General features: G+C 38.5%; 1 protein-coding gene across 2 annotated transcripts; it reads right to left on the bottom strand.

Annotated features, from left to right (window-relative positions):
- Positions 1–10540: 10540 nt before the first annotated feature.
- On the bottom strand, positions 10541–17356 carry LOC113347470 (nuclear pore complex protein NUP96-like). 2 transcript variants are annotated; one of them, XM_026591133.1, is made up of 6 exons: positions 17174–17356; positions 14129–16668; positions 13787–13910; positions 12468–12610; positions 11964–12061; positions 11040–11321 (listed from the first exon to the last, which is right to left on the bottom strand). In XM_026591133.1, exons 1-6 carry the CDS (start codon positions 17202–17204, stop codon positions 11129–11131), a joined length of 3129 nt encoding a protein of 1042 aa, XP_026446918.1. In that variant the 5' UTR covers positions 17205–17356; the 3' UTR covers positions 11040–11128. The 2 variants fall into 2 exon arrangements, with proteins under 2 accessions (XP_026446917.1, XP_026446918.1); XM_026591132.1 differs by lacking the exon at positions 17174–17356 and having other exon boundaries at positions 10541–11321; positions 14129–17163.
- Positions 17357–18575: the final 1219 nt, after the last annotated feature.

Genomic DNA, 18575 nt, shown 5'->3' with positions numbered 1-18575 from the left:
TTCCTTTTTTTAAGTTTAAAACAGCAAAAATGAAAAAACCTAGTTTCTCTTTCAGACCCATAAATATATTCGTGATCGTATCTAATATGTATTGTTATAAGGCTAATCCAGCTGTTAGGGACCCAATAGGAGGCTAGCTACTAATCAATATGAATTAGGGATAAGTGATGAGTGCTAAAAAGTGCATATTTATATATATTTTTCTTGGTAATTAACTCATCTTTTGTATTCTAATTCTCCATTTTAACCCATATTCTGTATTTTCATTGTTTTCAAGAATAAATATTTTTATTAATTAATTTTGCATTTTTAGGTACCAAATAAAGTTTGGATGAATTGCGGAGCGGAAAATAGCAGAAAAGTGGTGGAAGCCAAGAGGAATCACACAAGGAAGCCGCGAAGAATGTTGTGCGCAAGACCAGAAGGCTAGAACTGGGCTTGAAGAAGAAGAATTGTTCTTAAAGAAGATATGGGCTTGGCATACCCAAGGCCCAAAACCCTCACCCAAATCCATTTCCTATATCCATACCCGTTTCCCTTTCTAGCCGTCAGATTGGATCATCTCAGCATCCTATGGTCGCAGCATCGCCAGTACATCAAAGTTTGAAGATCCTGTCTAACATTACAGTACCTAACTCCATCTTGAGCCGTCAGTTTCGTTGTATCAAGCATCTGACGGTCGATACCAGCCTCTTCACTTGTAGCCGTTAGATCGATCTATCATTTCCGCATCCCACGACTCAGCTTTGTGAATCTTCGAGACTTGATGCATCCGCTCAACACCCAAACACCTAATACCTATACCCATCAACCAAACACTACCCTAACCCCTAATCCCATCGACCTTCTCTTTCTTCTTCCCCCTTCTTCTCTTCTGCAACTCCATGTCTAGCGCCACCAACTCCACTGCCCCGTCGCTGCCACCACCACCAACCCTTCACGATCTCTCAAATCACTAACCCATCACTACGCCCATCATTATTACCACTTTCACCAACTCTGTGTCCTTCTAATTTCTCAATTTCACGCCTCACCCATGTCAGGAACCCTAGAGGTGAAATTGATAAATTAGGTCGGAATAGAGTTGCAATTAGGGCATGAGAAGAGCAGGAGAAGACGAATAAGAAGCATGGGTCGACGAATTTGATTGCTATCAGTGTTTAGGTAAAGTTTAATTTCAACTTTTTTGAAATTCTGTGAAATTAGGTATTTGGGGGAAACTCATGTAAACTATAAATAGGGGATGTGTGGGAGGATTAGAACTCATGCCTGGATTAGCCAGAGCATCAATAGGAATAGTTTAGGTTTTATTTTGTAATTTACATTTCCATGAACAGTTAGTTTTAGGGTTTGTCAATCTTTCAGTTCCACAATTTTCAATTCAAATGCACTGTTAAATATTTGTTGTTCAGAACTCCAACATGTTTTGAATGTGATTGTGTGATTGTTACAATTTTCATTAAGCTCATGTTCATGTTATGTTCTTATGTTAGCATCAGTAGGATAGTTTTATACATTGTTGTCTGACAAACAACATGTTTAAGAACTTCATCATGTTTTAATTCTACTACTAAGGCAGAGATGAAACTCTAGATAAATATAACCCTATTGTATGAGCACTTCTTCTCCATGACAGTTTGATGACAAGCATGTTTTAATTTCCGAAAAGGCTATACGAACTGAATGTAGTATAATCTTAGATTGCTTGTACCTTAGAAAGACAAGTAATGCTAGGGGATTGACATATGATAGCTGAGATTAAGGCATCGGTGTGATAGGAGAAGACTAGTATATCATCTTAGAGAATTATATGCAGCTAGGGGTGGAATTGAAGCCTTAGTTCTCACCTTATCCCTTAGCTTCCATCACTGCCCTTGGCTCACAGCCTTGGTTTGTTTGTCTTTGTTTCACTGTTTCTTTGTTCTCTGTCACTGTTACCTCATTGCTTTACTTACTGCCTTGTTAATTTAGATAACTAGCTTAAAAACTTCAACTATACACCCTAGTCCCTGTGGAAATGACCCGTTCTTGCACAAGCTACAATCGACACCGTGCACTTGCGTTAACAAGTAGGCTTCCTATTGCTCTTATTTTCTGTCCCCTTTCAAAGCCTACCAAGTTTTTGGCGCCGCTGCCGGGGACTTGGCTGCTGTGTAGTGAAGTTGTTCCTTTGACTGTGCTGTTTTGCTGTTTTAGTGTAACTTAGTGTAGATTAGCTGTAACTTAGTGTAACTTAATGTAGCTTAGTTTGCTGTCACTTGCATCATCTTTTCTTGCATAACCTGCTGTGTAGTTCTGATAAGCATCTGCATCTGCATCATTAGCATTGCATCATTAGCATATTGCATCTTTAGTTTGCATCATCTTCTGCATCATTATCTTCATCTGCATCTCTGCATTTGCATCTTGCATATTGCATCTTTGTTTCTGCTCTGAATACCTGCAAAGCATCACTGCATCTGTAGCTTTGCTCTGTGGCTTTGCTCATTGTCTGCATAGTTGCTTATTTTGTAATAATCTGTAGCTTGGCCCTGCCTGTAACTGGCTGCTCCCCTGTCTTGGCCTTGCCAATCGCATCTGTTATTGCATTTGCTTGGAGTACTTGAGCATTAAGTCAGCTGCTACTGCATATTGGCCATTGGGTCACTGTCAACTGAAATTTGAATGCCTGAAATTTATTGATGTGAATGTCTGAGATTTGTTGCTATTCATCTTGCTGTGCATCTTAGCTGCATATTTTATCCTTCACTTGTTGTGTTCTTTCACTCCTCCAATTATGTGAACTGAACACTCCTCTTCTGAGTCCAGGTACCTCCTGTGTTGCTGCTGCTACTGCCTTCTGCACCTACTGCTGTGCTGCTGAAAGGGAGAAGAGCAAGGCAAAGCAAACTGTGGGATGAGGCAGGAACCAGCTAAAACTTGCCCAGCCAAAGCTAACCCAGTTTACTGGGTTTGGGGTATTGTTATCTCACACTAAATTTCTGAGCCTTGTAAAAAGTTTTGAAATTGTGGGCCTGTCAATGGAACTATGGATTTAAGCCCAAGTTTAAATTTTGTTTCTGAATTGTGGGCTTAGACCCAACTGAACTTTAAACCCCTACACTGTGGGCTTAACCCAAAACAAAAATTTGTAAAAAGTTTTCAAAGCCCAGTTGGGCTTAGTCTTTTGGCTAAACAGCTAGCCCAAAACCCAACTGAAACTTAACTTCTGGGCTTGGTTTACTGAACAGTTGGGCCTCGTACTCAAACTATAAGTTGTCAGCTGGGCCTTTTTCCCTAAAAACCAAAATTTTCTTTTTCCCTAAAAACCAAAATTTTCTCTTTCCCATCAAAAACCAAATGTTTTTCATTCCCAACAAAACCAAATGTCTCCCGATAAAACCGAACTTTTCCCTAAAAGTCCAATCCCATTAAAAACCAAATTTTCTTGTATAGAATCCAGTAGATAAAATTTCTTAAAATCTTATGTTTCTTTTGTACATATTTTACTAATCCAATATGATCTCGGCTGACATATGTTGGATTCTTGCCTTGAATAACGGAGTTCTAATATTGCTTTCGCCGAAATCGGGTATTCTCTTTCCTTTTTCTCTACTCAGCATAATCCTCTTCGTATGTTATAATTCTTTTCATGTTTTGAAACATTGAGGACAATGTTTAGTTTAGGTTTGGGGGTGAAAAGTAGATACTTTGATAACATGCTATAATCGAAAAATAGAACTCCTTCCTTTTTGAAAAAAAAAAAAAAACAAATTGAAAAATAAAAAAATCATAAAAATGGAGCTCATTTACCTTGAAATGTTGACTCTTGTGCATGTATGTAAACATAAGGATTCTTAGTCTAGATATTTAGGCACCCTGATTCTAGCACAATTCACATAGTGATAAGAAACTTGCACACGCACGATCTACCAATACATGTATAGCCTCGATCTTCAAGGTGTTTGATAGGAAGTTAGATTGCCAATCACTTTAGAATACTGAATGAGACTTGACTAGCTTGTTCTTTGGTTGGCTGGGATAGAAGTTGGAGGATACGTTAAGAAAAGCAACCATAGAATTTGACCGGATGCATTCGATAAGGGCCACCTCTTGCTAAGGGTCATGTAATTATGTTTTTCTTTTTGTTCATGTATCAAAAGTGTCACTATGTTGTAAAGATCAAAGTTATTTCTTACAAAAAAAAAAATCAGAAAAATTCAGAAAAATCAAAAAAAAAAATATTAGAAAAAATAATAAATAAAAAAAAAAATATCAAGTATTTATTTATTCCATGTTTTGTCATGTTAAAGACAATAGTTCTCTCTTGTTCCAAAAATAAAAGAGAGTAATCAATGTAAATAAGAGTCATGTAAAGAGTCATCTTTTTGTTGTAAATAGTCTTGTAATAAGCAAGGAGGGTGCAGCCAACGATGTATAACGCGGGTAAACTGAAATATCACCAACTCATTGGGTGAACATTCACAATTCTCGTAAAGCCGGACAGCTAGCTTGGCTTAGAATTCGGTTCTTAGCCTAAAAACTATCTCTTGGTGATTAGTAGTCATAACTTCAGGTCATTCTAGAAACATGTGTAGATACACTTTACACTCTTATCACGTGTCTTTAGTTGTTATCAGTGCTAGGATTGTGCCTTTGATAGCTAGATTGACATCTCCATTTTTTTGTGAGCTTCTACTGTCTTGCACATGTCACATTTCATGGAATCTGAGCTTATATTTTGTCCTAAAACTTTGTAGGTACGTTCTAAGCAAACCTTCACGAGACTTCAACTCGTCCACTAGGGACACTTAGTGGTTTAAAAGGCTTAGTGCATACGCTAAATGCATTTGAGAGACCAGCGACAGTGGTATAGGTAGGATTTCCTTAATTTTGTAATTCAGGTTTGGGGGTATTTGATGAGTGCTAAAAAGTGCATATTTATATATATTTTTCTTGGCAATTAACTCATCTTTTGTGCTCTAATTCTCCATTTTAACCCATATTCTGTATTTTCATTGTTTTCAAGAATAAATATTTTTATTAATTAATTTTGCATTTTTAGGTACCAAATAAAGTTAGGATGAATTGCGGAGCGGAAAAGAGCAGAAAAGTGGTGGAAGCCAAGAGGAATCACACAAGGAAGCCGCGAAGAATGTTGTGCGCAAGACCAGAAGGCTAGAACTGCTTGAAGAGGAAGAATTGTTCTTAAAGAATATATGGGCTTGGCATACCCAAGGCCCAAAACCCTCACCCAAATCCATTTCCTATATCCATACCCGTTTCCCTTTATAGCCGTCAGATTAGATCATCTCAGCATCCTATGGTCGCAGCATCGACAGTACATCAAAGTTTGAAGATCCTGTCTAACACTACAGCACCTAACTCCATCTTGAGCCGTCAGTTTCGTTGTATCAAGCATCCGACGGTCGATACCAGCCTCTTCACTTGTAGCCGTTAGATCGATCTATCATTTCCGCATCCCACGGCTCAGCTTTGTGAATCTTCGAGACTTGATGCATCCGCTCAACACCCAAACACCTAATACCTATACCCATCAACCAAACACTACCCTAACCCCTAATCCCATCGACCTTTTCTTTCTTCTTCCCCCTTCTTCTCTTTTGCAACTCCATGTCTAGCGCCACCAACTCCACTGCCCCGTCGCTGCCACCACCACCAACCCTTCACGATCTCTCAAATCACTAACCCATCACTACCCCCATCATTATTACCACTTTCACCAACTCTATGTCCTTCTAATTTCTCAATTTCACGCCTCACCCATGTCAGGAACCCTAGAGGTGAAATTGATAAATTAGGTCGGAATATAGTTGCAATTAGGGCATGGGAAGAGCAGGAGAAGACGAATAAGAAGCATGGGTCGACGAATTTGATTGCTATCAGTGTTTAGGTAAAGTTTAATTTCAACTTTTTTGAAATTCTGTGAAATTAGGTATTTGGGGGAAACTCATGTAAATTATAAATAGGGGATGTGTGGGAGGATTAGAACTCATGCCTGGATTAGCCAGAGCATCAATAGGAATAGTTTAGGTTTTATTTTGTAATTTACATTTCCATGAACTGTTAGTTTTAGGGTTTGTCAATCTTTCAGTTCCACAATTTTCAATTCAAATGCACTGTTAAATATTTGTTGTTCAGAACTCCAACATGTTTTGAATGTGATTGTGTGATTGTTACAATTTTCATTAAGCTCATGTTCATGTTATGTTCTTATGTTAGCATCAGTAGGATAGTTTTATACATTGTTGTCTGACAAACAACATGTTTAAGAACTTCATCATGTTTTAATTCTACTACTAAGGCAGAGATGAAACTCTAGATAAATATAACCCTATTGTATGAGCACTTCTTCTCCATGACAGTTTGATGACAAGCATGTTTTAATTTCCGAAAAGGCTATATGAACTGAATGTAGTATAATCTTAGATTGCTTGTACCTTAGAAAGACAAGTAATGCTAGGGGATTGACATATGATAGCTGAGATTAAGGCATCGCTGTGATAGGAGAAGACTAGTATATCATCTTAGAGAATTATATGCAGCTAGGGGTGGAATTGAAGCCTTAGTTCTCACCTTATCCCTTAGCTTCCATCACTGCCATTGGCTCACAGCCTTGGTTTGTTTGTCTTTGTTTCACTGTTTCTTTGTTCTCTGTCACTGTTACCTCATTGCTTTACTTACTTCCTTGTTAATTTAGATAACTAGCTTAAAAACTTCAACTATACACCCTAGTCCCTGTGGAAATGACCCGTTCTTGCACAAGCTACAATCGACACCGTGCACTTGCGGTTAACAAGTAGGCTTCCTCTTGCTCTTATTTTCTGTCCCCTTTCAAAGCCTACCAATAAGGGGTCTTACATAATTTGATGGTTGTTGCCTTGGGGTTGGATTGTTGATATGCGGTTAAAAAGGTTGGTCCAGGTAGACATTGTCACTGGGAAATGAGTAAGCATATGTTCAACTGTTTCTGGTTCGGAGTTGCATCGAGGGAAGAGGTTGGAAGTTGAGAGGTTAATGTGATGTAGATTGGATAAGGTTGATAAACCTTCATTGATAGCTTTCCACAAGAAAAGCTGAATTTTGGGAGGGCATGGTAAGGTCCATAAAAATTTGGTTATTGGTAGGGGGTTGGGTGTGAGAGGGGCTATCTTGTTGGATTAGACAACTATACCCCGATGCAGTGGTGTATTTTCCTGATTTAAAATGGGACCATATTATTTTATCTGGGGTGTTGTCAAGAGGAATGTGGATATTTAGGATGTGTTGGATGGCATTAGGTGGGATGTTGTTTAGCTGATCATGTCTCCAATTGTGAGAAAAATGGTCAATTAAATCATCTACAGATTGTATAAGGTAACACTGGATAGGATGAAGTTTTTGAAAGTGTGGTGTCCAATTAGTTTGGATAGGTGTATTTAAACCATTTCATATTCGGTGAAATAACTGTTGTTTTACCGAAGGTATAAGAGAAGCCATTTGTTTCCATTGCGGGCTGGTTGTATAATGATTTGTGATCTCACCTTGGAATATTGGTTGACGTTTGAGGTATATCTCGTTGAAAAGGGCGGAGCAGATGGAATGCGGCTGATCGTGTATGTTTCATATCCTTTTCATAAATAAAGCTTTATTGTGTTCGTCACTCTTTATGATTCCAAGTCCCCCTTCCGCTATCTTCTTGTTTAGCTTGTTCCATCCTATTGGGTGAAGCTTTTTAACAGAAGAATCACGTCCCCAGAAAAAGTTCTGAGCAATCTTATCAATTTGTTTGTGTACATGGGTGGGGAAAAGTTGTGTTTGCATAAGGTGGTTGGAGGTCGCCGTTAAAGATGTTTGTATGAGAACTAGCCTCCCTGTTAAATTAAGGCATTTTGTCATCCACCATTGAGCTTTACGATCTAGTCGTTGCAGTAGCGGTTCAAAGATGTGTCGTGATTTTGTCCCGTGCTTGAATTGAACTCCTAAATATATAGGTGGGATTGATGTGTTGGCATGTCGAAAAATTGGTGTAGAGAGTCTATGTTATGCTGTTGCATCCCCGAATGGTGAATGATTATTGATTTCGTTTTGTTGATTAGTTGTCCTGCTGAAGAGTTGTATGATTGAAGTATATTGTTTCGGTGATTGTTACCTTCCTGGGTAGCTCTATACGTGATGAGGAGATCGTCCGCATATATTAGGTGTAGAATGGGAGGTGCCTTTTTTGATATTCAGAGACCATGAACCATATTTTTAGCTTCGAGATTGCCAATATTTGTTGATAGAATTTCCGTACATATAATGAAAATGTAAGAAGATATGGGATCACCCTGTCTGATGCCCCTGGTAGGTGTGATGAATCCATGTGATGTACCGTTGATGTTGACTGAGTAAGTGACTGGCTTGATACATAGCATGATATATTCCACAAATATTGATGGAAAGTCCAATTTTGTAAAAGCTTTTTTGACGAAGCCCCAATCAAGGTTGTCATAAGCTTTCTGAATATCCAGCTGTAGTGTTATTTTGGGGTCTTTCGTGATTGATGATGTTTTGATGTGGTGGAAAAGCTCTCGGGCTATTGCTATGTATCATGTATTGATCCGTGGGATTGACGTGAGGGGATAGGGATAGCTATATTTCTGGGGGGGGCTTGGTTGACTAGGATTTTGGATATCACTTTGTCGCTGACATTGCAAAGGCTGATAGGTCTGAAGTGGGACGGGTAAGTTGGATTGTCAACTTTTGAAATTAGGGTTATGTTTGTGTAATTCATGAGAGGGTGAATGTTTAAGGAATTGAAAAAACTCCGTACCATAGCTATGAGTTGCAAGTGAGTAGTATCCCAGAAAACTTTAAAAAACTTGCTGGTGTAGCCGTCCGGTCCAGGAGCACTTTCGGAATTAATGGAGAACAGAGCTTGCTTGATTTATTTCACTGTTACTTCCGCCAAGAGCATGTCACATTGAGCAGATGTCAATCTTGGAGTGATTTCCTCAAAGAGATCTTTATTTCTTATTGTATTTAGGGCCGTGTATTGGGAAGTGAAATGGTCCAGAATGATCTGGATAACCTGATCTTTATCACTGACCCAATTTCCTTGCTGATCTTGTAACTGATTTATGTTGTTTAAGGCTTCGGTGGATGGTTGCTTTGGTATGGAAAGAAAGTCGTATTATTGCCCCCTGATTGGATCCATTGGATTCTGGAACTTTATTACCAGTATGTTGCATGACATTGGAGTAAGGTTAGGTGTTGATTTCTCGGCTCTCTTTCTTGATTTATCCAGTAATCTAGTTCTTTGCCGAGAAACAAATAACTCGACCAAAAATGTTGGTTGGTATGAATATTAAGCAAACTGCAATCTTAAATATAGTTTTGTTGACCAAGCTTGCTTGATGCATTCTCCAATCATTTATTGCTACTTGGTAAAATTTCGAAGAGAAAGGATCCTGAGACCCGCTGACATTATGGTTTATAATTGGTTTAACGGGCATAATATGTGTTTATATGTCACGGGTATTTCTCCTCTCACAGGTAAAGGTGTACATGCCTTATCTCCAGAACAAGCAATTGCTAACGTTGTGGCCAAGAAGAATGCTAAATATCTCGAAAAGTGTTCAGCTCAAGGATTTGGCTTTGGTGTCCTTGCTTTCACCACATTGAGGGAGTTGGGTAGTGACACGGTAGATTTTTTTGAAGAGATTACGTAATTACATGGCCAGTCATGATGCGAATTTCAAGGTATGAGATTTTCTTTTCCATATGTTAAGTGTTGTCATTCAAAAAGGGATTGGAGCTCAGCTTGTTGCGAGACTCCCTTCCAATTCTTGTAAACTCCTTTCCATTGATGATTAATAAATTTTAAGTTTTTCAAAAAAAAAAAAAAAAAAGCACAATACGAGACGTATAATATTGTCGTCTAGCGCTTTGAAAATCAGTCGTTAACAGTTGAGATTAAGATCAGTAGATGGTGGGGTTTGGTATCTAGGATCATGCTCATTTTTTATAGGAATATACATAGAATCTTATAAGAAAAACATATAATCAAAATATTAGCTTTAAATTCACTGTCGTTTGAGTTTTTGGAGAAAAATGGCTCAAATCATGTGAGAATGTACGTATAAGAGTGTTCAAGGATCCCCTCGATTCCGAGATCAATTACTTTCAAGTTTCACCATGTTAATCAGAGTGTGCATGGATCCTCCTCAATTCCGAGATGCAATTACTTTCAAGTTTTATCATGTTAATCATTTAGATACAGTTAAAACTAGTGGCTCTTGGATTCCGAGAGCATTGCCAAGGTCTAGATACTGTTAAACAACATTACTGTTGGTGATGGGACGAAGGTTGGTATTTGAAAAAGATAAATGGGTTGCAAACTTCCAACAATCTAGATTCTCAATTTCATCTCAACTTATTGATCCTGACACCAAGAACTGGAATCTCTAGAATTTTATCGACCTTTTCATTGTACTGACTAGCTGAGATGGAAACCTAGTCCCAATGGCTTTTCCACTGTGAAATCTGCCTATAGAATACTTGATCTTTCTGGCAGTAATGGTAATCAAAATCCCATTTTTCATAAAGCTTTCCTGGAATACAAAACTCCTTCACTATGCATGCACTTCCTACGGAAATGTACACAAGGTTGTCTTCCTACTGGTGACAAAATTTGAAGGTTCTGTCACAATATAAACACCAAATTTCCCTTCTGCACCAGGGATTTCTTTTGTATTTCTCGGGTGACTTTTCACAAAATTGCTACAAACCAATATTACAAAGTTTATGCATATATGAATGCTAATCATAAAATTTACCTAGCTCACTAATGCACCTCAACTTCAATTGTTGGAACAGTTTACCTTCCACAGTGTTCATCATAAACTCTAGTTTAAAACAACACTCAAAACCTCCACTTGCTCCTTGGTGCCCATATTTTGCTGATGACGCAGCTCAGAGTAAATACATGTTATGGACCAGAGAGGGGCGGAGCAGAGTAGAGAAGCCCCTTAGTGATAATTCTGGATGAGCATTTCAGAGGAACTTTTCTTTTCTTCTTTTTTTGGCGGATTCCATCCCAGCTTGATACATACTAAATGTAATACACAGTTCTTTTATAACTCACATATCTAACGGCAACAGAGACCTATGATGCCTCTGAAAGATAATCCGTGAAAAGCGCAACTGCCTCCTGTAAATGCCACGATCGAAGATCTTCGGGAAGCGGAGCTTTAACAATGGTATCGAAGGAATTCAACTGAACTTCACGTATGGGGCATTCTTCTCCGCTCGATAGAAGTAAATTGCAGATTTTTTCTGCCATCTTTGAATATGTTGCTCTGAAAACAGATTAAAAAGAAGGCAATACTTAAAACTAGAAATGCAAAACTAAACAAAGCTTTAGCTAGATAGAAAACCTGTTACATATGTAGGAATACTTTAAGATGTATGAAAAAAGGTTAGGATGCATAGTTATTGCCTACTGAGATTCTAATGGAGGTAAAACAACCAAGCGAACCCGACATCCCTAAAACAGTCAAAACTCGTGATTCCCAGAAACACTACAAATGGATATACCAGAAGCATCCTTCAATCACGGATAGGGGGCCTAATGGAGAAAAATGCAGCAACCATCTTAGGAACCCCATATTAGACCTTGTGATTTATGGCCCCGAGGCTTATTTTGTGACCATAATGTACACAATCTTCAGCAAAGCATCATATAGCTGATAGCTCAATGTTTGTAACTTATAACTCACTCAGCTGTTATATGCATAAGATGGTATCCAGGGGGTTATAACTGTACCAAGATCAGGTTGCCAGAACAGGGTTCCAGCAGCAATCCCAATCCAAATATAATTTGGAATCTTGGGATTTTTCGCTGATAATTATGAAACTAAGATTTTCCGTCACAGAAGATCCAAAGGGGAGTTATGAGAAAGGGTCCTACAGCGCGCATGTAGAATTGAAGGATTACACACCTGGCATCAACTGCTAATTTGTTTCCCCAAATAGCCATCGACTCTTTTAATCGTCCAAAAAAGTCTCTGCAGTCTCTATTTTTTGTTTCCATGGAATCCTGCAAGACATCGATGCGAGTTTTATCAAAAATCTTGAAGCAAACTAAGAATGACTATAGGAGCTTCAAAAAAAAAACCCATTTGATTTCAAATTAGGATTACGAAAATGATAAGCTACTACTCAGTTAGTTAATCTATCATGTGACAGATGGGTGAATGCTGCTGTTGACCGAAATTACAGTTCAGTCTAACAGTATAAGCATGAACATTGTTTGTGTTGCCATCTAAGTAACACTAGTCAGAACTTTACTTGAGACAAAAGATTCACAGTACATAATGAAATCCCATTCATGTACACGGTAAAACTGATTCTCCAGAGAGTCTAACAGTTCAATGAAACACTAATCTGCTATGCAGCATTCACATTGAGCGACCTCTAATCACTAAAGGAGAAAAGGATCTTACCACTTCACCCATGGCATCCTCTTGTAGAGAACTTTTAAGTGAGTAAAACGAAATATAGATTCCAGCACCCAAATCCCAATCTGCAATTTCTGACTTGTGACCTTCCATGGATATCGCAAGCCTCCAAACCTCATCGTGTTTCGCTACATCAAATTATAAGATATAGAAAAATAATATTCAGTAACCATAACAAGAGTACTGCTTTATAAACTTCGCAGCGTCGATATGTATCAGCAATGGCACTCGTCTTTGACATTGCTTAAGATGGAAATGGACACTGCAGTCTCCTTATGCTCTAGGGTTACACAAAACCGAATGAAATTTGAAGATAATGAAAGGGACTAATTTACTGCAAACATCGAAAAGTCACAGTTCCACTAAATTTGTTGCCATGGTTGAATTCCTACTCCATCGTCCACCTATTTTGTTCTCAAACAGTGTCCGACATGCAGTATAGCGGTCAGTCATTTTGTAGACACAGCACGGAATTTGTGCTGTGTAATTGTCATATATGAAAGTAGTCAACATGTAGCCTTAAAAAACAAAAATAAAACATCACAACGGAATCCAAGAACGAAGACAAATATGAGGTAGAAGGTGCTCAGACTTGCATGATAGCAACCTTAAAATAAGACTCGAAGTTTGCAGATATCATGAAAGTCTATTCTTCTCTCTCTCTCTCTCTCTCTCTCTCTCTCTCTCTCTCTCTCTCTCTCTCTCTCTCTCTCTCTCTTATTTTGTTTCATATAGTAGATATAGCATATAATATCTTCTATCTTCTATTAGAGATGTACATCGGTCTTTTTCAAACTAACCTAGTCCAAAGGCTTAGAAATTAGAAGAGCTACTAATATTTTAGACTCACCTGGAGCTACATACTCTAAAATCTACAAAAATGTAAGGGTTTTAGACACAGCGTTTGTCAAGGTTGTTACAGGAAGAGTGAGTGAAAGAACATTTATTTGTTACGACTGCATTTCACACCCCTCAAACCTTGTACACGTGTGATAAGGTATAATGGTATATATATGTATATATATGTGTGTGTGTGTGTGTGTGTATGCATGTGTCCACATTGAAGGTACCTAACGTTCCTATTATTTACAATTGTGCGGGTTGAAGTTGAGAGTAGGGTTAAAACCCAAATGCGTGGCTGAATCAAGACCGCCACTTATAACCCCAAACTGTATCTCTACCGCACAATGATCCAAAAGCAACTGGGTATCATAATATTATTTATCATACATCGATAACAACAGGACAGCATCAGCAATTAAGAAAGTGGAAAGAACCCTTTTGCATGAATAGCTTTTCCATACCTGACAAGAAAAGTGAATGTGCAACTGAAGTCATGAAAATCGAGTGAGCTTTTGGCCAATTAGAACACTCTAGATAATTTTCAAGTGCTTCTGAAAGATCTCCATGATAGTGGAAATATACAGCCTGCATGGACAAGAAAAGTAAGTAAGAACTATTTTTAAGATAAGAAGAATACGCTCTCAAGTTTTTTTTTATCTAAGTAAGCTTCAACATCTATGACTCGCAGCAAAATATGGCGATCACCAGATCAAACTTAACATCTATAGTGCTACATAGAGACTTCTAACACGATATCAATAGTAGGAACCACATGACAGAGGCATCTAAAAGCTGATACATACCAAAGCCTCGTGACACCATGCTTTCGGAATGCCCAACTCTTCAATGAATTTTTTCTGCGTTTCTTGCGCACTCCAGAATTCACAATAACGGAACAAGATTTCGCTAATAACATTAGCCTGAAGATATGGGTAATCTTCATGGTAAGGCATGTGAAGAACAACATAGATAGCCCAGTGATACTGCCCTAGACAGAGCAGCTGAGAGACAAGACTCATATCAAGAACATGGAGGTCATTTGAGCTGAAAGCTCCTACAGCCTCCAAAATGGCACGTTGATGCCAGATCATATGGTAGTCAAGAGCATCATAGGTTGAAGAGAAAGCACTGAACATAGTCTTCAGAAGCCCAAAATCCTTTTTTTTATTAGCATGCAGGAGCATAAGATAATAAGCTAGGTCATAACGATCTCCCACATTCCATCTTGCAGCGTCTTCAAGTGTCCCCTCATCAATGTATATAGGAACTGGATATGGTGCCCTATCTTCATACAAAAGTTGTTCATATGTATCCACAATGTTAGGCAGTGAAGTATCTGGTGGTAGTTGATACCACATCAATGACCCTAGAAATCTTTTCCAGTCAAGTTTCGAAATATCCAAAGCACCTTGAATATTACCAGCAAGTAACTCATATAATTGCAACCTATTCTTCTCAATGAAACTGAAGTCCAGCCCATTGATTCTCCAGTGGTCAAGCTGTTGAGCAACATCACCCCGATTCACCATTGATCCACCAGCCTGACTCAATAAGCAACTCAGTCTGACATCACCTCTAGAAGCAGCCAACTCCATTGCTTCACCCAGCTGTTTGCCAGTCAGGTGTAACAATATTTGCTGTAGATAATTTGAGTCATTCAAGTAACTAATTTCATCTTGCACGCGGTGAGAAACACTCTCTTGCAACCAGTAACTGAACTCTGCCCTCCGCACATAAGGGAGCGCTTCTAGATCGATATCTAGAGAACCATCCTTGTCATGCATCATGTCTTCTTCATCATCCACATCTATGGGCTTCAAACATCCACTTGTTTCCCTGGCTGAAAAGAGAACCTTTATCAATTCCCAGATTGTAACTTGGTGCATTAGAACAGTACGGGCAGAAGAAGATAATCCAGGAACATCAAGCTGCTTCTCGACAATACCAATATGACCCCGACAAATCTCTTGAAGCACTACTCTATTCGACACAATTTTCCGAAGCTTAATTTTAGAAGAACCCACTTCAACTTCGGTTGTTTCATGATCAATCGACTTGTGAAGATTCAAAGGAGAAGTGAAACAGAAATCAATAAGCTCCTTTTTCACTTTATTACTTTCATCCCTGACCACTTTGTCAACAGCAACCTCTTCTACATGAATTACAGAAGATAATCCCTTACCTGCATCAGCTTTACCTACAGGATTACCTGTGTGAAGAAGGACACCATTTGGACCCCATCCGACCCTGAATGATCTTCCCATAAACAATGCAGCATCAACAACGTTGCTGGACTGGCTTTTTGTTATAGGAGTTTCATATTTTAGATCAAGTTTGAAGCCATCCACTTTTGCTGTCCTAAGTGGCATGCCTTTGTTTTGGGAGGTCATGAGAATGGTTCCAGGAGGGACTGACTCAGTACCATTTTTACGGTACTCAAGCAAAGCCTGTGGGGTTCTCCGGACAGTGAGAGGACTAATCCTCTGACTCATCTTTCTCATAGAATACTGTACTGTGGGTTGTACATGCTCTTTAACAAAAGACTGCTTCTCGTGCGAAAATGGCTCATCAAAATCTTCCACATCCTCTTCCTCCATAGGAAACATCACCATCTTCATTTCTTGCATTTTGATTGGATCAAGCCCTAGGTGCGCAGGAAGAGAATGTGACAAAACACTTCCAGTGGGACCAATCGGCAGATCCTCATCGTCTTCTGTTAACTCATCATCATCATCCATTTGGCCAGCATGTTGAACTGCATTAGTATCATCCATGATAATATCCTCTTTATCGTCATCAGATAATCCAAATCTGCTGAAGTGAGGAACAATAAATTTCCATTCAACCTTAGTCGAGTCAAATGAAACGAAACATGCTCCCTGCCTTTCAGTACTGCTCTTCAATTTCTTGACAATATTGTCTAGATTATCCGCTTCTAAAGCGTGTGATCTTAACTGAAGAAACAAAACCACTTCAGCAGGCTTATTAAGAGCCTCTCCAACTTCAGGCTTATCCATTTCATCTTCATATACCACAATATTGTGCCTATCAAACTTGACAATCTGATCCAGATTCAACCATCTAACATCAGTTTCCCCAAGAAACTTAACAAATCCATAACCAAACCTTCCAACCGTGAAATTTTGAACTCGGCTACAATACCCAGGATCAGCACCCTCCTTCTCAGCTAAAACTTCTACTGAAGGTTCCATAAAATAATCAGACAAACGCAAAACAGGTAAAAACTCTTCCATGTCACTCGAACGAGAGTCCATTTTTGCAGAAACCTTCCTTTTCTTGAACTGAGATGAAATGTTTAAACCACTCCCCACTTCAAATCCACCTTCACAGGAAGCACGGGAAACTTTGCTTTTCATTTTATGAAGCTCATACGAAATCCATATCAAAAGCAGACTTACATAATGTTTCAACATCACAAACAGATTTAAACATCAAATTAAAGCACATATCATACCCATAACATCAGAAAACTGTTCGAATCGAATTGGATACATCTTTCCATAGCATACAACAAGTGTGGCAAATGAGAGTACTTAAACATAACTTAGTTTACCATTCTAGTGAACATTGTATTCAACAACACGACATAACAATACTAACTAACCCCTAGAAACCTCAATGAAACCCAAATCTGAATCACGTAAATCACAATAGGTAGCTAATATTCATACTGACCTTGGAATCACTAAACCCTAGTCAAAATAGACAACTGACTGAGTCGAACATTGATAAGAAGAAACATTTCTTAAAAACTACAGCAAATGCAAAATTACAAAAACCAATCAAAACAAAAACAAAACCCTAAAAACCTCGGAATACAGGCTTACCAGTATGAGAAATCGTAGAACCAGAAGCCATAATCCAGCTTGACAAAAAAAAACCTCAAAATAGTATAATTAGGGTTTGTATTTTAATTTCTTTGATGAGACTTGAGAATAAGAACTCCCACTGTCTTTCTTCGGGAGGGGAGTAATGGAGGTGGGAGAAAGCTTCGAATAGGAGGCCCAAAGGCGGGCACTGATATGAAGAAGTACTGGAGTGTGAGTAATTATTCTGTATTTCTGTGTTGTATTGATGTCTGTACATACATTATTCCTTCGGGAGTAATCTAATAGCGGTTCCACTTCCACGAATGATCAACGGTAACGAAGTACGGTACACCTTTTACCGAGAAACTGTGTTGCCGATAGGCCTTCCCGTGGCTCGGTTTTTTGTGCCAAACCAAGAACCAAACCAATATTTCTTATGAAAAACCAAAACCCAATCCAGGCCATGCTCGTTCCCATCGGTCTTGGTTCCCCAGTTTGAGAGCTAGTGTTATGACTTGGAAAGCTTGAGCAAATAGGCAATCATATATTAAGATGATTTTACTTCGAAAAAAATGTTAAGATTTGCTCGGTTGCCAGTTAAATAGATCAAGCACTATAATTTTTTAGAGTGTTCGCAATCATAGGAGTAAACTAAAGACTAAAACCAAATCAAAAATTAAAAAAGAATTGGTTTGCTCTGTGATGACAGCTACGGTGGAGGAGCAAAATCTGATCAAGCATACGTTTAATCAACGCCCGAAACCGAGCGCATTATATTGTACGTCTCATATCCGAGTGGACATACAATCTACGTTTAAGTGGGGCATACATGTTATTAACGCCTGATATGGGATGGAGATGTAATGTGCGTTTGTTATCAGGGGGAGGTATAAAAGTACGCACAAGTGATGGGCGCAGATTATAGCAACGCCTGATGGGGCGCATGTTATACGTCCGTTTGATTCAAGGAAGATTATATTAACGCCTGGTGTAAGACACGTACCAACAACATGTGCATCGTGAATATCTATATCCGGTGGACATAACCATAATTCTTCTTGTTTCTTCTCCTCTTTACTAAACTTTCCATAGCAAAAGCGATAGTAGGTATGAGTTTTTCTCTCTCTTTTCGGTTCGCCATTCGCACATGTATGTTCTTTTCTTTTATCTCTTTGGTTTTAGAAAAAGAAATTAACATGTACTATAATTTATTTTTTTATTTTGATTTTAGGTTTCCGCCTGTGATATTGGTTTGGGTTTTTTTTTCTCCAATTGAGATTATATGTGATGGTTAAATTTATGAATTATAGAAAATTTATCCAAGATTGTATGTGAATGTACGACCAATTTTACGAATTGTGGTAAATTTATCAGGGATTGTACGACCAACCTTTAAAGTTGTAAATTAGGTTTCAAAGAA

Source organism: Papaver somniferum, chromosome 2 (assembly GCF_003573695.1).
Source record: "Papaver somniferum cultivar HN1 chromosome 2, ASM357369v1, whole genome shotgun sequence".
Taxonomy (NCBI): Eukaryota; Viridiplantae; Streptophyta; class Magnoliopsida; order Ranunculales; family Papaveraceae; genus Papaver; species Papaver somniferum.
This window is presented reverse-complemented; position numbering and strand designations above follow the sequence as displayed.

Bases quoted from the DNA above. Each gene is read 5' to 3' on its own strand.
- LOC113347470 (XM_026591132.1), bottom strand. From the start codon at position 16,759: ATGTTGAAACATTATGTAAGTCTGCTTTTGATATGGATTTCGTATGAG. The intron at 12,062-12,467 runs GTAAGATCCTTT...GATGTCTTGCAG, and splicing joins AGGATGCCATGGGTGAAGTG to GATTCCATGGAAACAAAAAA. The intron at 11,322-11,963 runs GTGTGTAATCCT...ATCTGTTTTCAG, and splicing joins AAATTAGCAGTTGATGCCAG to AGCAACATATTCAAAGATGG.